Below are 19,710 nucleotides of genomic sequence, written 5' to 3'. Positions count from 1 at the left end.
CCCAGCTGATTTTTTGTATTTTTAGTAGAGATGGGGTTTCACTATGTTGGCCAGGCTGATCTCAAAACTCCTGATCTCATGATCCATCCTCCTCAGCCTGCCAAAGTGCTGAGATTACAAGTGTGAGCCACTATATCTGGCTTCTTTTTTTCTTTTTTGAGAGAGAGGGTTGCTCTGTCACACAGTCTGGAGTGCAGTGGCGCAATCTTGGCTCACTGCAACCTCTGCCTCCCGGGTTCAGGCGATTCTTATGCCTTGGCCTCCTGAGTAGTTGGGATTACAGGCACACGCCACCATGCCTGGCTAATTTTTGTATTATTAGTAGAGATGGGGTTTCACCATGTTGGACAGGCTGGTCTCGAACTCCTGACCTCAAGTGATCTGCCTGTCTTGGCCTCCCACAGTGCTGGGATTACAGGTGTGAGCCACCGTGCCCGGCCCAAGAAGTCTTTTTCTACACACCTGCTCCATGCTTTACTCTCTCTCCTCTGAACCTCCCTCATGTTTACTGATGGTCACACTCACTCTTTTGACATCTGGAGCAAAGCCATTTTTTATTTTTAATCACTTATAATTTCTTTCCCCGCAACTGAACTGTATATTTCTTAAGGGCAATGAATTTCTTATAAGGTCTTGAATTCTAACAAGCATCATTCCTCATATGCAGTTGAGTGTTTAATAGCAATGGCATTGACTGAACACCACTAGGTGCCAAGTGCTTGGCAAATATTAAATGTAGTCCTTTTGATAACCTAGCAAGGTAGATGTTATATTATCTTCCTTTAGCAGCAAGGCTAAGGAACTTTATTGTTACCACATGGATGGCAAATGGCAGAGCTGGGGTCTGAATTCAGGTCATCTGGATCTTGCTATGTTGTGTTTTCTGTCTTAGGACATGAACTTCGGGAAAGCTAAGCGCTGTAGGTTTCCAGACAACAGAGTAATCTGAAACATCAGCGCAAGGGTGCTTCAAATTGGGTAAGAGCTAGTTGTCCGAGACTCAGGTCTCTTTTAAATTCTAAACAGTGAGATTAGTATTTAAATGTTTAAGGAAATGGAAATATTTGAAGTATGACCAATGAAAATAACAAGATAAATAAATGGAATAAATATTTAAAAATTTAAGTCCTAAAAGTGAATACTGAGATGTAGCTCAGAAGATACAAAGTAGCTGATACGTAGAATGACCAAGTCCAGAGATACAACGTGCAACCTGAGGGCTGTAGTCACTAAAGTTGAGCTGTGTTAGGGACTTTTGTTAAATAAGTATTTATTAGCTTTTGCAGCAAAAAGTAACTAAATAACGGTAAGTAATAATGATTAGAAAAGCAAACACTTGAAGTTGAAATGAAATAAACCAGACCACTTGGATATAATTAAATTTTGGTCACCCTTGTACAGTGTGCATAAATCAAGGCTGACGAGATAAGGGATATATTAATTTACTTCACTATAGTGGCAATTTTACTATCTATATGTATCCCATAAAGTCATGTTGCAAACATCAATTATACACAGTAATATTTATCTGAAAAAAATGCACACAGAAACTAGAGAAATCTTAGACATATGGCCCAACTCTGCTTTTATGGGCAGGGACACTGAGGCTCAGAGACTACCTAAGATCACTTGTAGCCAGAAGGAGGGGTTCAAACAGACGAAAGAAGAAGCAGTTTCTCTTCTGGTGCAGGAGAGATGGGTAACCAAAAGTTTCAGGGAAATCAAAGAAACATTGAGATGATAGAATATACAGCTTCCAATAGTGTGTATTTTTTCCTCCTAATGTACTTCCAAAGAAATCCAAATGCAAATCACAGAATTGGGCATCACAATGTTTATGATTGGTGGTAACTGAATTGTGCATGTGATTGGTGTAGCAAAGCAGCAGCAGAATACGTAACTAAGCAAACATCCAACTAGCAGTCCTGCTGGAAGGACAGTTTTAGGAACCAAGACAGACAATGCACATCTGTTCTACAGTTAGAGGATGCCCAACTTTATGGCAATTATTCTATGTCATAAAAACACCAATGGTGCCTATTCACCTTCTGCTCCTCCAAAATTTTCCATCAGGTGCACACTATTATCATCCTTCTTTCCATTGCTTATATTAACCGTCCAAAATAATCAGGAAAGATTATTGACCGAGAAACCCAACTGACAATGTGGCCTTATCCTGTATGCCCTTGATGTAGAGATTTTAGCAGCTAATTTAAATGGAAGAATTTAGGATAATGTATAGAAAGAAAATAAATGCAAGTAATCCTGATTTAAAAAGCAAACACTTGAGATTGGCATGTAAGAGTCACGCTGTGTGGAAATAGTCCACTTTGGTTTCTATATGTAGAGCATGTAAAAACCAAGGCCATTTAATCCAAATATATTTCCCACTTGGGATATTTCTCCTCAACATTTTCTTCAATTCAGAGCTTCTAAAAACAGAATCAGAAATCTTCATTTATTTTTCCTTAGGTTTATGTATGATATTAACTTCAAGGAACTTTCATTTCTGTTTTCTTATTGTTCCTGGCTGTAGTATTTTGATGAAAGAGCAGAGCAGGAGAGCTGTTACTTTGTCCATAAATCAACAAAATAAATCGAACATCAAAGCCTGATTCCTGGGGTCAGTCTTAACCCCCCCTACACTACACAGCATTTCCCCATCTCCCGCACAGTTTCAATTCCAACCTGATTTCCTTTTCCTACACAGCAACTTTTATAATTTTCCCCCCTCACGCCAGCTGATTCATATGCAGCAATTTGGAGTGAATCCATAAGATAGCTTCAGAAAAGCTTAATTAAAAGAAACAATGGTCTGAAAATCACTCACTGACTTAAAACAAAACTGAAAAATTGTGGCTATTGGGCTTATTGCTTTTTTTTTCTACAGATAATAAAGAGGTTATTGAATTCTATGATGTTTTTTGAAAATAGTTCAATGATTAGCTTTTATGGAACTCAATTGAAATAGTGTAGTTGAAAAAATGCAGCAATCAGAAGGTAATTGTGAGTGTGTGTGAGTGTGTGTGTGTATTTGGTACTAGATGGTGGTAAATGGCTCACATTTATATATTCTGGTAGAAGATCTAGTAGTGTGGCAAAGAATAACAGAAAAACTTGAGAAAGAAAAAAGGTAAGCCATTATTAAAAAGTATACATAGCAATAGTTGTGAAACCACAGAATTACAGCTAAAATGCATAGAAGTGGTTTTAATTTCTAGTCATTGGTGAACGTCTCTTTTGATGCAAGGGATATTTTTTCTTGTTTCTGCTGCAAAGATGTGAAAAACATTTCATGGCATCAAAACCAGATGTTCATGAGGGAAAACGCGGTCAAGATGGATCAAAAGAGTCTTGTGTAAATTTATCCGAGTGTTGTCACAAATAAAAGAGCAGCAATTTGGGCATCAAATAGATACTTCCTGATGTATGCCTATCCAGGGGGACATAGTTTTCAGAATATGTGTGTATTAGTTTTCTAGGACTGCTGTAACAAATTAACGCAAACAGGGTGGTTTAAAACTAGCAACATTGATTCTTTCACAATTCTGGAGGCCAGAAGTCCAAAATCAAGGTGTTGACAGGGCGTGTGCCCATCAGACTCTAGGGGAGGACTTGCCTTTGCCTCTTCAAGCTTCTGGTGGCTGCTGGTCGATACTGCTTGCCTGTGGCCTCATCACTGCAATCTCTGCTGAAGTGGTCACTTTGCATCCTCCTTTTTTGTGTACCTTCTCCTCTGTGTGTGTGTTTCTCTCTCAGAACTCCCCCTTGTGAGGGAGGATACTTGACACGTGCGATTATACTGAGAACTCACCTAAATAATGCAGGGAAAGGGCCTCTTCTAAAGATACTTCACTTAACCACAAATTCTGCCACATACAGCAGAATTCACTGGTCCCAGGGATTTGACATGGGATCCTTGGGGCTCCATTTCTCAACCTCCCACAATGTGCTTATGGTAAACCACATGGTAGGGACTCTGACTGGTCATTACTCATGCTGTCAGCTGCAAATTTTGAGCATGTCTAATGAATGACTTCTCTATCTGAACTTACTTGAGGTAGGAGAATCATTGTGTCATGCATTGGTATATAAAAAGAGGAGGTGGTCTCGGTATCAGCCATGGAATCAGAGGCCCACCGTGTCTCCCATAACATGTTCCATGATTCTTGCTTACTGGGCTGCATTTGCAACGGGGGCAGAAACAGGTCCTCAAGGATGGATGACTATCTGTACTGATATTTTTAACACATACCCCAGATGATTCTAAGCAGGCACTGTGAGAAGTGCTGAACTAGGAGCAGACAAGGAGCCAATTATTCAGATTTCTCCGTAGCAGCTAAGCTCCATTTGTTGAACTAGAAGAGAGGAGGTGGCTTAAAAGAAAGGATAACTTCTGGGCATGGTGGCTTATGCCTGTAATCCCAGCATTTTGGGAGGCTGAGGTGGGTAGATCACTACGTCATGAGTTCGACACCAGCCTGGCCAATGTAGTGAAACCCTGTCTCAAAAAAAAAAAAAAAAAAAAAATTAGCCAGGTGTGGTGGTAGGCGCCTGTAATCCCAGCTACTTAGGAGGTGGAGGGAGAAGAATCACTTGAGCCTGTGAAGTGGAGGTTACATACCAGTCTGGGTAACTGTGTGAGGCTTGGTCTCAAAAAAAAAAAAGGATAACTTAAAATATGCAATAAAAGGTGTTCTTGGATGGGAGGAAATTAAACGTTCACTTGGAACATGTCTCAGGAGTTTGATTTTGGAGCAGAGTCAAACACAGTGCCGACATTTTCAGCAGACAGGCTGGAAGAACCAGTATCTGCAATGTATCAGCCTCTGCACTAGGCACTGGACATGACTGCCTCATTTATTTCTGGTCATCTGCTCTCAAGACCTTCACCTAGAAGGTTCCAACAGATGCCTGACATTCATGTGATGATATTTTACTTGATAGAATAGGTGTTTATATGTTAATCTTGGTAAGCAAATGATATTACCATTCTAGAATCACTTCTGGAGGTCTGGTGCTAGGGGAGGGATACCAGTAGGAGATATACATAAGGTACATGATGGGGTGATGGATGTAGTAAACCACCGTGGAACGTGTATACATATGGAACAAACCTGCATGTTCTGCACATGTACCCTGGAACTTAAGGTATAACAGTAATGATAAAAAAAGATTTTAAACTCAGAACATCTCCTACAAGGATTCTGAAATCTGATTTTGCATGTTATAGAGAAGATTTTTAAAAGTGATCTCTGTTGGGTTTTGAATAAAAGGGGGATGAAGGAGAGTATTATTCCCACCAAACAAGCCCTTGATAATCTGTAGCTTGGGGAAATGAAAAAGTCAGGACACACCATCTTTTAATTGCCGTGAACCACAGTAGCCAGCCAGTAAGATCACAGAGCCCTGGAGTGCTTGCTGGCTGCTAACAGACATGCCGTAAATTTAATGACAGTCAGAGATATTTATAGCTGGAAGGGACCGTGGAGATCATTTTGCCTAAGTCATTTCATATTGGGCCCAGAGGAGTACAGTGACTTTTCCAGGGCCACATGGCTGGTTCCCGGCTCGGGCCAGGGCCCCTCTCCACTGGTGTTCCTCCATTCCACCAGGCTCCTCAGTCAGGAGCAGTGCATTTATTGACTGTGATTTCTGTGACATCCAGTTATGGGGGAATGTGAATTCTGTTTCCAAGGACACATAGTCAATAGCAGATGAATAGAGACATGAAAAGTCTCTCAAAAAGGGCATGAAAACCAACATAAAATAGATGAGGATGAGGTTGAAGTAGAGGGAGTGTAAGTTAAGGTGCAAATGCTGGCACCACTAAGTGAGAGAAGGATTGTCCGTCGTGGTGTAATTCTATACTGTGTGCCAGTTAAAGGAAGGCTTTGTTTTGAGAATATCAGACCCAGGAAGTGGGGATCGGAGTGTGGATGAAGGGGGAGGAGAGAGAACCCACAAGCACTTCGGAAGGTATTAACTTGGGACTTACATTAAGTCTCGCGTGGGGATCGGTGTGTGGATGAAGGGGGAGGAGAGAGAACCCACAAGCACTTCGGAAGGTATTAACTTGGGACTTACATTAAGTCTCACGTGGGGATCGGTGTGTGGATGAAGGGGGAGGAGAGAGAACCCACAAGCACTTCGGAAGGTGCTAACTTGGGACTTACATTAAGTCTCGCGTTGCTTGTCTGTCTGGATCGTTTTTCTGCCAGGAGATCTTTGACTGTGTGCTTCACTCTCACGCCTTGATACACTCGTTTGCTGTAGTCTCCTGGGACTTAAGCAGACGGGATAGTTATAAGGAATGTGGGTGGAGTCATTAGGTTAACCTCCCAAAGGACATATTTAGGGGCTGGTCATCGTGATGTCATTTTATTGTTAGAATGACAGAATTCTTGGATCTGACCTGGCTTTGATAGAGTGGCTTCAACAGAGCCCTGTCACCTGGGTGTTGATAGAGACTCATCTCAGCTCTACTAAGTGAAAGAAACACCATTCCATCATCTACCCAACAGCTCTTCAAATGTTTTCTTATACTATGACTTGTCAAGATTTACTCAGGCAAGATTTACGACTTACGCTTTAATCAGAAGACTAAAGATTAGACGCAACTTAAAATGATGCTTCTAAATAGGTGAGGTAGAAGTTAGATGTGTACGATTCAGGTTACAGAGTAACAGTTTTCCTGCCCTATTACACCTGAGAGTGAGCAGGTCAACAGAAGTTTTAAGAAGATTACGTTCCTAAGAAGAAAGTTGTTTGTTATTGGTTTACTGCACTAAATAAATATGTTTTGTTTTTGAAAATCAGTGATTCAACACGAGGGGTTACTGCTTTGAAATAAGACCAATGGTAAATGGTAAATAAATGTCATTCATTCATTGAACGACTATTTATTCAGCCATCACTACATTCACTTAACTGAAGATGTTATAGTGCTTGGCAGTTTACATGTATTACTTCATTTGATCTGTTTTACAGATGAGGAAACTGAGGTCTGGGACTAAGTTATTTTCAAGGCCTCGCAGCTGCTACTAAGCAATAGGACTGGAATCCAGACTTACATCAGTTTGTAATGTCAACAACCAGAAAGATTTGCTGTTGTCACCATGAGGGAATTACAAAAAGGATAATAGACCATAGAGAAAAGCATCTCCCCAAGTTTCCAAAATTCACAGCATTGCTTCTAGGGATAGTGAAAGCCTTGTTACTGAGGATGAAGAAATCATAAGAGAACCTTTTGGTTGGCCTACTCTAGAAAGCTTTTATGCATTGAATTAGCAGTTTCGCTAGAGGAATTTTAAGATGCTTTCTACCTCTATAATTGCTGTTCTGTAGTAGGTTAGACAACTTCCATTTAATTAAAATTAAATCCGTTATAGACGAGGTGTTGCTGGCACAGAATTCAGCTCAGTGTGTATTGGCAGAATATAAAAACAAATGTATGTATGAGGCACATAACCACAATTATTCTCTAATCTGGTTGAATTTGTAGATAGTCTGGAATATATTTGATTTGTGAGTAAAATTGCATTGTAAAAAGAATGAAAGAAAGGAAGAAAGGAAGAAATTAAAGATACAACCAGAGATAGAATGCTGCATTGGAGAAAAGGGGCTGCTGGTATTCACAGCTACACATTAGTCACTGGCTTATGATTGTTCCAAAGGAATCTAAATGTTGCTTCTAGAATTGTGTAGGATGCTTTATTTTTGGGAAAGTCAAGGCCACATTGATTTATCAATTATTTATTAAGTGCTTTCTGTGTGTCAGAACTGGGGATACAAAAGAACATGGCTATCTAGTGGGGAGAGAAATACTTTAAAACGAAATAATTATGATGCAAACGTGTTAAGTGCAAGAACAGAAATGTACCTAGGACAGCCAGAGAAACCCAGAATATATCCTTGTGTAGGGGAGAGAGACTCAGGGAAGGCAAGATGATACCTGGGTTGGGGCTTAAAGCAAGGTAGGGTATGTGTGGCAAATAGGCAGGAACAGTACAGGTGTAGAAGTCAGCACGGGCAAAGTCCTGGAGGCAAGGACAGAAAGAGGAAGTGGCAGGAAGTGAGGCTGGGAAATGAGTCAGGGAAAGAGTTTGGAATGCATCCTGTAGGCAATGAGCCTTTGGAGGCTTTTAAGCAATTCCTAGTTTAATTTGCATTCTACATAGACTTTTCTGGTGGCTGAGAGGATGGTGGTTTTGAGAATCACAAAGCTGCAGGAAGATCAGTCAGGAAGACTCTAGAATAATCCAGGCAAGAGGTCATGGGGTCTGAGTAGGGGTGGATGGGAGGGCAAGGATCATTATTTAGATGTGACAGAGAAGAAGATTCAAGGGTGAATCTCGGGTTTTCACTGTGGAATTTCTCTCAGTTCATAAGTTTCAGAATCATCATGATGTTGGTGGCAATGAAACCAAGAAAAAGGATGAAATCCCTTGGGGGAGTGTTTGGAAGATAAAGTCACATGGTGGTACACATAGAAAATAATGATGCACCTGGCATCCTGGGGTGAACAGGCCAGTCTACTTCCAAGAGCTGAGAGGATCAGTATCTTTGGAATACCTAGAACACTGATTTCCGACACACAGGTTTGGAAGCTCTGGACTAAATTATTAAAGATGGAAGCCTGGGAAACAGTCACATTTGAATGGTTGTCAGAGGAGAGAAGAATCCTATGAAGAAGATGTGGGGAGACTAATTGGAGAAGAAACAGGAAAAACCAGGGGAAGAAGGCACCGTAGAATTCTGTGGAAGAGATTTCAAGAAATAAATAAAAAAAAAAATCAGAGGCAACAGAGTAGTTCAGGAAGATAAGTACAGAAAAACATCACTTGCTTTCAACTCAGTGGTTGGTATTGAGCTTAGCAAGAGTAATTTGCAAGTGTGGGGTGGCTGGAAGCCAGACAATAATGTCAAGGGAGGAGGTAGACACAGGAAGGGGAGACTATTTCTTCTTGAAGTTTGAATTAGAAAGGAGACGAGATTGAGTGACAACTGGAGAGAATCACGGTGTCAAAGAGAGGTGTGCCTATGTTTTTATGTCTATTTATGCATTTATGAGTGGGAGAGAGTTGAGACTATTTGAACAGGACAGAGGGAAGACTAACGATTTGGAAGAGAGGGACAGAATGATGGAATGTGGTCTCGAAAAGGAAGAAAAAATTGAGGTCAAGGGCATAAATTGAACCTCAACTTCTGAGACTGAAATGCCGAAAGTCAGGGTGCGGGTGGGGTGATGGTATGGCCATTGACTATGACGGCTCTAGTGTGCATCAAGCAGGGTGGCATAGGAGAGCAACTGAAAACAGGCACAACCAGGCAGGGGTCAAAGCCAGACAGACAAGTCAAAGCATACACATCAGGGATTCTCAAATGTGATCCCTAGGCCTGTAGCATCAGCATTGGCTAGGAACTTGCTAGAAATGCAAATTCTCAGGCCCTACTCCAAATGTACCGAATCAGAAACCCTAGGATGGGGCTCAGCCTTCCAGTTGATTCTGATGTTCTCTGAAGTTGGTGAACCACAGATATACACATGAGTAAGGCCTTTAGAAGGTTCCTGTGGAGGTGGGTAGGTTGACTCTAATCTACACAGTGCTGGCTGAGCAAGAAGGGGAATATCTAACTGATTGAGGTGGATGTGGACGTAGACAGCTCTGGGGAGGAGGAGGGGGTGGGAGTTGAGGAGGTCTAGGCTGGATCCTTTGTGTATTTGCAGACTGTCTCTGCTTTGCTTTTTTTTTTTTTTTTAAGTGATTTTTAATTGATGATTTTAATCTGAATTAGCAATCTATGCTTTATGTGTATGCCAAAAAGCCTAGGGGAAGTATACCTATTCTAAATAAGTTTAACAAATAACCACGTGTGTGATTAATAGAGGAATAAAGTTCATGAGATGGCAAATACTCACATCAAAACTTCTGAAGTTTTGTCATAAAAACAATTAGTCTTATGTATCAATTGGCACTGACTTAGAGCAAAGCATGGAGCTCTATGCCACAGGGGATGCAAAATAACTTTAGAACATACAGCAGATGTCCTCAAAGAGATACTGTTTTGGTGACAGAAATCAGACATTCACGTGTGAAAGGGCAGGCGAGAGGGAAGAGTACACTTTGGATTGTTGATGAAAGTTTTGTGGGAAGGGATGGGAAGTAGACTGGACTGAGAAGCATATGGACAGGTTGGAGGAAGGAGAATGGCCTTGTAGACAGCAGGCATCTGTGAGCAAAAGCAAAGAGGCAGGAAGCAGAAAGGATGTGTGCGGCGGGAAGGAATGAGTACAGCTGGAGATGGTAGATTTGAATGCCATATAGATGTAATTGAATTTCAATGGATATCTCCAGCCCAGACTTGGACTTCAGTCTTGAAAAATCCATCTATGCTTGGATGTCTAGTAGACATCTCAAACTCCACACGTCCAAACACAAACTCCATTCTTCCTTTTCACAATTGCTGTATCTGAAAGTTTTCCTATCTCAGTGGAGGGCAGCCCGTCTTTCTAGTCACTCAAAAGCTGCAGAGTCATTTTAGCCTTTTCTCTCTCATCCTTCACAGCCCATCCTTTAGCAGTTCCTGATGGTGCTACCTACAAAATGCATCCAGAGTAGGCTGACTTCTCTTTGCTCCTCTCTAATACCCAGGCTTGACCTACCGCAATTCCTATAGTAATGTAGATTACTTCGGCAGCCTTCCAGTTGGTTTTCCCGCTTCCACCTTCACCCTGCCCCGGTCTAGTTTCAACACAGTAGACAGGGTTATCCTTTGAAAGAGCAAGTTCAGTTGTGTCACTGCTCTGCTCTGAACCCTGCAGTGATCCACTAGGGCACTCGCAGGGAGAACCAAGTCCTTATAATGGCTTTACATGACCCTGTTCCCTGAAACAGGGTTTCCTCTCCTAAGACTCACCTCCTTGCCTACTGTACCCTACTGGTTCTGAAGTGCCCCAAGCACACTTCTGCCTTAAGACTTTTGTCCTGGCTGTCTCTACTGTCTGGAATATTCTTTTCTCCATTATCCACAGGTGAAATGCTTTTGTTCCCTTCAAGTCTTAGCTCAAATGTCATCTTCTCAATGAGAACATACTTGAAGTTGCATCGTCCAGACAATATTCCTGATCCCCTTCCTCTACTCTACTTTTTCTCTCTGTGCATCACTTGTCACTCTATTATGTCCTATAATTTACCATTTCCCACATTTCCTTGTGGAGTATATTTATTGTTTATTGTCTGTTTGCTTCTTGCTAGAATGTAAGCTCCAGGAAGTGGGGGGCTTTGCCTGTTTTTACTCGTGGACACACCCCAAGTGCTCATGCCTGGAACACAGGGAGCTTTTAGTAAATATTTGTTGAAAACATTTGTTTTTTGGTTGTAAATGATGGACATGTTAAAGGTCTTAAAAACTTAGCTGCAAAAATTTATAGTTTGTGTTATAAGGTATGGAAACCACTAATTTTTTTGAACAGAAGAGTATTATTGCTCTTACCATATTTTCTGGAAGATCAGTCTGAGGGCAGATCCTAGAATAGGCTGAGGATGAGGAAACTGAGAGGGTGGGAAATGGTAAAATGGAGGCCAGCCAGAAATACTGGAAATGAGAAGGGCAGGACAGATTTAAGAGACCTTTCAAGAGAAAACAGACACGCACACACACACAAACACACCGAAAAACAGTGCTATGATTATTAAGAGAAATCAAGAAGGTCAGGGAAAGAGTTGGTTTTGATCGGGGAAGAAGAAAGCAGTTTTGAATATGTTGACTTTGAGGTTGTGGTGACATGTTAAAATAAAAGATGAAAATATCCTGGAGAAATGAGAACCTGGACCTGGTAAAAAACTGTGCATCTAAGAAACATCTTTAGAATTATGGTAATCGAAGCTAAGAAAGTAAAGTTCTCCAAAGAAGACTTTGTAGCAAGAGAAGAGTAGACATTCAAGCCTGAAGTCTTGGGAAATGCTACAGGTCTGATGCCCAGGGGAATAGAGGGGCCAGAGAAGGACTTCAAAGAGAGGTGCAGGGAGGAGAGGCCAGAAATGTAGGAATGTACCAGAGTAGTAGCATCAGGAAAATGAAGGAAAGCAGGTTGGAGAGAAAAAGGAATAATCTGTGGTGTCAAGTATCTGGTGTTTAGTAGGTGCTCACTAAATACTTATGAAATAAATTAAATGCCTTAGGGAAGTTGAGGAAAATGAAGGTGAGAAAGAATGTGGAGCTTGGAAAGATGAAGGTCTTTAGAAAACGGGAAAGAGCAGCTTCCTAAGAGGTGAGGATGAAATCTTCCTCTGGGGTTTCAAGGGCATTTGGGTGGTAACAAAGCAGGACTAATGGGATAACAGAGGTCTGAAGCAGGGGTACAGGTAAGTGAATGCTTACGTTTTGCACAGAAGATGAATTAAAGTAAATTTGAACGAAGCAATGGAAACCTGTACAAATTGTTTAAAATATCATGCTGAGTATTCTTCATGTTTTTGAGAATTCTGAAAGGTTCTTAACCTATTACATTCTTTTTGTTTTTTGAAGAGGAGTGATATTTAGAGTTTAAAAATTTTTACCAGGATTTCTACTCTGAAACATTTTTTTTCCTCCTGTGCATTGTGTCTATTTAAAGAATCCACACCTGCATAAACCAGGAGAGCTTTAGAGTTTTTATTCAAATACTCTAGATACAAACTTGCATTCAGATCAGTTGTTGAGAAAACAAAGACATGTGATTCCGGAAAGAAAGCACAAGCAAATTTATTAGGAATCAACTCATCCTTTAGAATTTGGGAAAAGGTGTTTTTTTTTTTTTTTTGTATTGTAAAACTGTGTTTACGTATATGCAACAAATTGTCTCAGTTACGTTGTCTCCTTTTTCTCATTTATTTTAATGATGAATAATTTAATCCATAGATTTAATGGTGATGTTGCCTTAATATTGTTTTTCAAAATTAAACATTTTATCCATCAAATCAAACTAATTTCAAATATTCTGAAATTAATTTAACATTTAAAATGCAGGTGATTTTTTACACTCTTTCAGTTATTAAATATCAAATACACTTATGGCATTTAAAACACCTTCTTATTTTACTGTTTTTGATGACATTCTCTAAGGCAACTGTCACTGTTTTTAAATTAGATCATGTTTTTAAGCAGGTGTTTGTGACTTCATGTAAGGAAATAAAGAGATAGTTCAAAACAAAGAAAAAGAAAGAAAAAGCAAAATCATCCCATAATATTAGAAAAAGAGAATTTATATTCTGAGTTATGTGACTGGACAATGACATAATTAAGATAGTAAAGAATGTCTCTCTGAATTATAGGCCCTGTGACACTGGAATGTAGCTACACTGTCACTCAAGACAGAGTAGAATTAAAATCCTGAATGGAGCATTGGTGGATGGATCTATGTTTGTTTCATTCTCTGCCTGTCAGGGAAATGCCAAGAATCAGGTCCTGGAGAGTCCAGTGGCAATATAGTGTGTTGGGTCACCATCTGGCTCAGGTGCCAGCTCTGGTGCTGTGGGCATCCCTCCCCTCACCCCACTATCCTAGCTTAGTCTGCATTGCTGAGGATCAGAGTCCTCTCACAAAGGGGAAGGCAGATACCCATCAGGAATGAATAATAACCCCTAAGCCCGCTAGGACTCAGGGTTAGTGGTTTTACTTTTAATCTGGGGAGGTGATGTATTAGTTATATTGTGGAAACTCCCAGGAGAATACAAGAAAAGGCCATATAAAGTCTCCTAGCTCATAAACTAATCTTGAAATATTCAAAATATTAATTATTAAGCAGAAAATAATACACATTATTTATGAAATCTTTTTTTTTTTTTTTTTGAGACAGAGTCTTGCTCTGTTGCCAGTCTGGAGTGCAGTGGCGCGATCTTGGCTCACTGCAACCTCCGCCTCCCAGGTTCAAACTATTCTCCTGCCTCAGGCTCCTGAGTAGCTGGGACTACAAGCGCATGCCACCACATCCAGCTAATTTTTGTATTTTTAGTAGAGATGAGGTTTCACCAAGTTGGGCAGGATGGTCTTGACCTCTTGACCTCGTGATCTGCCTGCCTCTGCCTCCCAAAGTGCCTCAGCCTCCCAAATTGCTGGGATTATAGGTGTGAATCACCTTGCCCAGCCTATTTATGAAATCTTAAACTTGAAATAAAGAGTAACTTTTAAAGATGCAAGGTCAAATCAGTTAACATATTTAGATTTTGTCGAAGTTTGATTTGCCCACACTGTAGGTATCCACAAACCCCTCCCAATGTAGCTTCATAGCTGAATCCAATAGCCAAAGAAGATGTAATTAACACCTTGTAAAAATAGCTGCATTCCCATGTTCATTGCAACATCATTCACAATAGCCAGGATTCAGAAACAACCTGAACAGCCATCTGTTGATGGATGAATGGATAAAGAAACATGTTCTCTCTCTCTCTCTCTCTCTCTCTCTCTCTCTCTCTCTCTCTCTCTCTCTCTCTCTCTCTCTTTCTCTTTCTGTGTGTATGAATGTATAAAACTCAGACTTAAAAAGAAGGAGATCCTGCCATGTGCCACAACTTGGTTGGAACTGGAGGACATTACTAACCACAATGAGCCAGACATGGAAAGAAAAAATATTGCATAATCTCACTTGTATGTGGAATCTAGGGTGAAAAAAAACGTCAAATATATAAAGAATAAAACTGGTCACCATAGGTAGGATTGGGGTGGAGGAGGAAATGAGAAGTAGATCAGAGAATACAAAGTAGCTGATGTGTAGGATGAAAGTCTAGAGATATATACTACTTAAGGGCTACAGTTAAATAGGTAGATGCTAGCTGCTCTTGTCACAAAAAAGTAACTATGTGACATGATAGATAAATTAATCTGTTTCACCATGGTAACCATCTCTACTATCTGCGTGTATATGATAACATGTGAATCTCACGTACACACAATACAATTTATGTTGTTTTAAAAGCGCCACTGCTAACAGCCAATTTCATGCTGCAGCAGACAGTTGCTCTGAGGGCTCTTTATATCATCTTACCTTTTGAGATCAGACTTTGAAGAATTGCAGCATGTAAAAAATACTCGTTTCTCTTTTAAGGTACTCTACAAGGCATTTTTAAAATGTTTCCTCTGTCATCATTGATTAAAATTTAAAGTGCTGACCTTTTCAATCTTAAATTTGTTCCTGAGCCGTTGGGTTTTGCTCTCTATTGACCATTCACATTTCTGTCCTAGGATGAATAACCCAGGAAAGATCTATATAGTTTGAATTCATGAAATAACAGCTTAGACTCTTCCTTGTCATATGTAAATAGAGTGACCTTGCTTCTTAGCTTTAAAGGCCTAAAGCAAGACTCATGCATAAAAGATCATTCAAGTACTATATGAATGTGAGTTCTTCTTCTGCACTTTCTTTATAATTGAGAGCTTACTGAAAATTGTTAACATAAAATTTCACTATATTGGAAAAAAAGGCTTTGATATTCAAGTCCTCATTTAATGAAACTAATGTTCAATTGAGTTGATCTTCCAGAATCTCTCTGTAAACTCTATGAAGCAAAACAAAATCTAACAATTAGCAATTAAATGTAACTAGAATTAGGAAAATGTTACCAAGAGTTCTGAATAGTTGGTCCTTGATCTGTGTTTTGTATTTTTATATGTTTTAGGCCAGAGTTAGTGATATTTCTCCTCAACCTTTGTTTTATGTTATGACTTTGTGTTATCAAAAATGAAAATTAGGATTAAAGTTTTTAAAAATTATAAAAATTGACGTTGACTTACCACTTTCCATTCTGGATGTTTCTGGTGGATTTCCTTCTTAACAGCAGTGCAGATTTTCTTGTGAATGGCGTTCACTCCTTGGTAAGTGGTCCTGGTCTCCTAGGAAGCTCAGCCTGACTGGTGGGAAAGCCTCCTGCACACGGTAGTGATGCTTCTGAAAGGACTTGCTCCAGATTTGATTAAATGCAAATCCTTTGGTGTGCGTTTCTCTACAATTTGCATCCCCAGTGTAGATGATACATGACAGTACTTTTTCCCTCCCTACAAAGATTTTTATTCCCCGTGAATGAGTTTCCATTAAGAGTTTGTTATGAAAACAGGGAATCTATTATTTCTTTTATGAATAGCAGAAGTTTCCATCATCTTTAATTTAGAATTAGATTGAAAAATAATATATTTGTATATATGTATGTATGCAAAAGCCCATATTTGCCAGTAGGTACTATGTCTATAATACTTAGATTATGCATCCATGATTTTTAAGAGATAGGCATTTTTCAGGTGGAGATGAAAATTTTAAGAAACTGTTTTCATTTAGGAATAGGAATCACAACAAATGTCACTTTAATACAATTGGATTGTCTTTTTATTATGTCTAAAACATAAACATATGATGTATAGCAGAGTTCCCTCATTATTAGCACATCATAATCATTTGTGAAGCTGGTTAAAAGTACCTTTGTCCAGTTCCCACTACTGTGGAATTCAGAATCTTTTGAAGTAGGCCGTGAATAGCTATGTTTTAAAACAAGCTTTCTCATTTTTTTAAAAAAGAGTCTTTTTGATACATAGCGTTGTCAGCTGTTCTAGAGCAAAATTTTTTCGAAGCCATTTTTTAGGTACTTTCTGACATTCCTCTCATTCATCTTCAACTACTCACAGCTGCTGCTTAACCTAATTTTGATTCTATCTCCCAGTCCTAAACAGAGTTAGAAGTCCTGGACATCTTCCTGGGCATTCTGGATTTGTACAACACGTGGTATTTCAGGACCTCCAGCGGGCATCATCCAGTGGTTCTCAAGCTTAGCTTTGCCTCTGGTACTCTTGCCCCATGTCAGACCAATGGAATCTAGAATCAAAATATGTTCTAGAGACTGTGGAGTCCTGGAGACTGCTTAAGGGGTTTTGCAAAGGTCCAAATTATTTTGACAATAAAACTAGTCAGTCATTTGCCTTCTACTCTCCCCTTTTCTCATGAGGGTACAGGGGAGTTTTCTAGAGAAAACTCAGAGAAGAGATATCACACAGATATTGGAGAAACAGTTATGAAAATCCAGCTGTTTTCTATGAAGTTAGACATTAAGAAAATTTGCAAAAATGCAAAGCATTTCCACTCTTCTCATTTAATTTTTATTTGGTTTGGAAAATATATTTTTTACATAAAAGTTTATTTATGTTGACATGTAATGATTTATTATTGTTTTAAAATGAATAGTTTCAAAATTCTTTGTTTTGATTTTTAATATAATAAATAATGTGGCTATAACTCATATTAAGTAAAAAAGCTCTTGAGGAGCTTCAACAATTTATAGGAGAATAAAGGAGTCTTGTAACGGGAATGTTTGAGAACTGCATCTCAAGAAGGACATCTGTAGTTTAAAGCGCTTCTAGGGCATTCTCATGCACAAATTGGAAGGTGGCTGCACTTCTCTTTCTAGTAGAATATACCTCTTGTGTTTCTGCATTTATACAAGAATACCAAAATACACTTGTCTCTATTTCCCAGCTTCCCATACATGCTTCCTTCACTGCTTTAAGCAAATGAGAAGAAAAGGAAAGAACAGCCATGCTGAGCCAGCAGCCACCAAGATTTGTAATTTTTTTCCAAGCAGGGGAGCCACAGGAGTCACCCCAATCTATTCTTGCTAACTCTTCATACCAAAAGCTCTATATTCAAATAAAACACAACATTATTAAGTGAACTAGTTACAATTTCTATAGTAAATCCCTAAAAAGCATGTGGATTCTTTTAAAAGTACTGTGCTTTTAAACGACACTAGAACTTTTTAAACCTTTCAAGCAGGAAAGGGAACTATTTAAAAACAGATATATGACTCCCATTGCTGATAGAATAAAGATGAACCTTCGCAGCATGGCACCTAAGGCTCTCTGTGACCTGGTCCCATCTTACCTTTCTACCTTTTCTGCCCTTGTTTCCTTCCAGGCAGCCTGTGCCCTAGTGCAGGTTTCTCATAGTACGGTCTTGGTCCACCTGCCACAGAATCACCTGCAATGCTTATAAAATTCAGTCTATCCCAGATCGACTGTATCAGAATATCTGGTCATCATGCCAGGTAAACTGTGTTTGAAGCAAGCCAGATTAATTGCAAGATTAAAGTTCTATAGATCTTTCAAGATTCAGCACAAATACTACCTTCTCTATGTAGATTGTAGTTTTCTTTCATATTCGCCAAGATTGAGTTAATAGCCCATTTCATGGTGCTCCTTGCATGAATCTCTGTAATGGCACTGATTTCATGCTGCTTTCCATTCTTGTCCGTGGTTTGCATATCCACCCTGTAGCTCCAACCGTATCGTCTCTTTCTCTCTTTTCTTCTCTATAGTCCCTCAGCTCTTCACTGTGTTTATGGTGCTGTGCACACAGTACGACCCCAGTGAGGACCAGCCATGCTGAACACATGCACAGAGATGATGGTTTCTGGGTAAGCAGCAATATATAAATGATAAAGTATATCAAGGGGGAATCTGTTATTTTTCATGGTAAAGAAACATGACCGTGAGTACAGTAGTCCCATCTTATCCACAGGGGATGTGTGCCAAGACCCCCAGTGGATCCCTGAAACAATAGATGGCACCAAACCCCATATACACTATGTTTTTCCTATGCATATATACCTATGGTGAAGATGAATTGACAAATTAGGTACAGTAAGAGATTAACAATAACTCAAAATAGAACAATTAAAACAATGTACTGTAATAAAAGTTATGTGAATGTGGCCTCTATCTCTCTTTCAAAATAGAATATATTTGGACTGCAGTTGGCTATATGGGTAACTGAAATCTTGGAAAGCAAAACTGTGGATAAGGGGGCATTATTGCATAATATTTGTCTTTCCACAAACCAAACAGAGCATTGAAGAATTTGTACCCATCTCCCTGTGGGCTGGACTATGTCTGAAACTCAAAGATGTAATGAAGTTTGAAGGAGAATGATTTAGTGCCCTGCAGAAGCATTTGAGATGTGAGATGTCATTGGAAGAGATGAAGTACCTTGAAACTGAGAAACTGATTTGCAATGAACACTTGCCTGTTCTTCATTACCCTCTAGTGCATGTGCTGCATTTGCTTAGATGCAATTACTTACTCCAAAATTGATTACACACAATTCAATATATTTCTTAAAATCTCAGAAAAGATTGATTCCTTATACCAAAGACACAAGTCTTCCATAGAACTGGGGGGTGGTTTCTGCTCGATGTATGTGAATTTGGCTGTGGTTGTGAGGGATTCAAAAGCCTGGTAACTGGGCTGTCAGGCAGGTTGCTGGGTCATAGCAAGGTCTGATGATGGTCTGGGGCACTCTGTTAAGAAGGAGGGAAAACAAGGGTAAGTTTGACTTGAATAAACACAGATCTACAGAGAAAGACATGATTGGTAGTTTCCCCTTTATCTTGTATTGGGAACACCCCTCAGATACTCCCAACCACAACACTTCTATATCAGCCTCCTTATTCATTCCAGGACTGGGCACCTGCTCTGTGGGTTGGGTAGCTGCTCCTGATGAGTTGCCAGGGTTTTGTTCACAAGTTTGCTAAGAGGCAGATACAGTGAAGGTAAAGGTGTGGAGAGCAGGTGTGAGGGACCCTGGAGCAGGCACACCAGGGTGGGAACCAAGGCACCTTTTGTTTCCCTTTTCCTGCCTTTGTTCTAAGACTTTCCTATTTCCCAGGCCTGTCTATACAGGGAGTAGAAGGA

General features: G+C 39.7%; 1 protein-coding gene across 1 annotated transcript in view; it reads right to left on the bottom strand.

Moving 5' to 3' along the window:
- POU2AF2 (POU class 2 homeobox associating factor 2) overlaps window positions 1-15,885 on the bottom strand; it is a 37,334-nt gene extending 21,449 nt beyond the window's left edge. Inside the window, exons 1-2 of the mRNA XM_054241542.2 lie at window positions 15,772-15,885; window positions 6,177-6,286 (exon numbers count right to left, since the gene is read on the bottom strand). Coding sequence (XP_054097517.2) covers window positions 6,177-6,286; window positions 15,772-15,781 — 120 coding nt within the window. The 5' untranslated portion in view covers window positions 15,782-15,885. The remainder of the gene's footprint in view (window positions 1-6,176; window positions 6,287-15,771) is intronic.
- Between the last annotated feature and the right edge of the window lie 3,825 nt (window positions 15,886-19,710).

The sequence above is a fragment of the Callithrix jacchus genome, chromosome 10 (genome assembly GCF_049354715.1).
Source record: "Callithrix jacchus isolate 240 chromosome 10, calJac240_pri, whole genome shotgun sequence".
In the NCBI taxonomy this organism is placed as follows: Eukaryota; Metazoa; Chordata; class Mammalia; order Primates; family Cebidae; genus Callithrix; species Callithrix jacchus.
The sequence above is the reverse complement of the archived record's forward strand: the minus strand, read 5'-3'. Positions and strand labels throughout refer to the sequence as shown.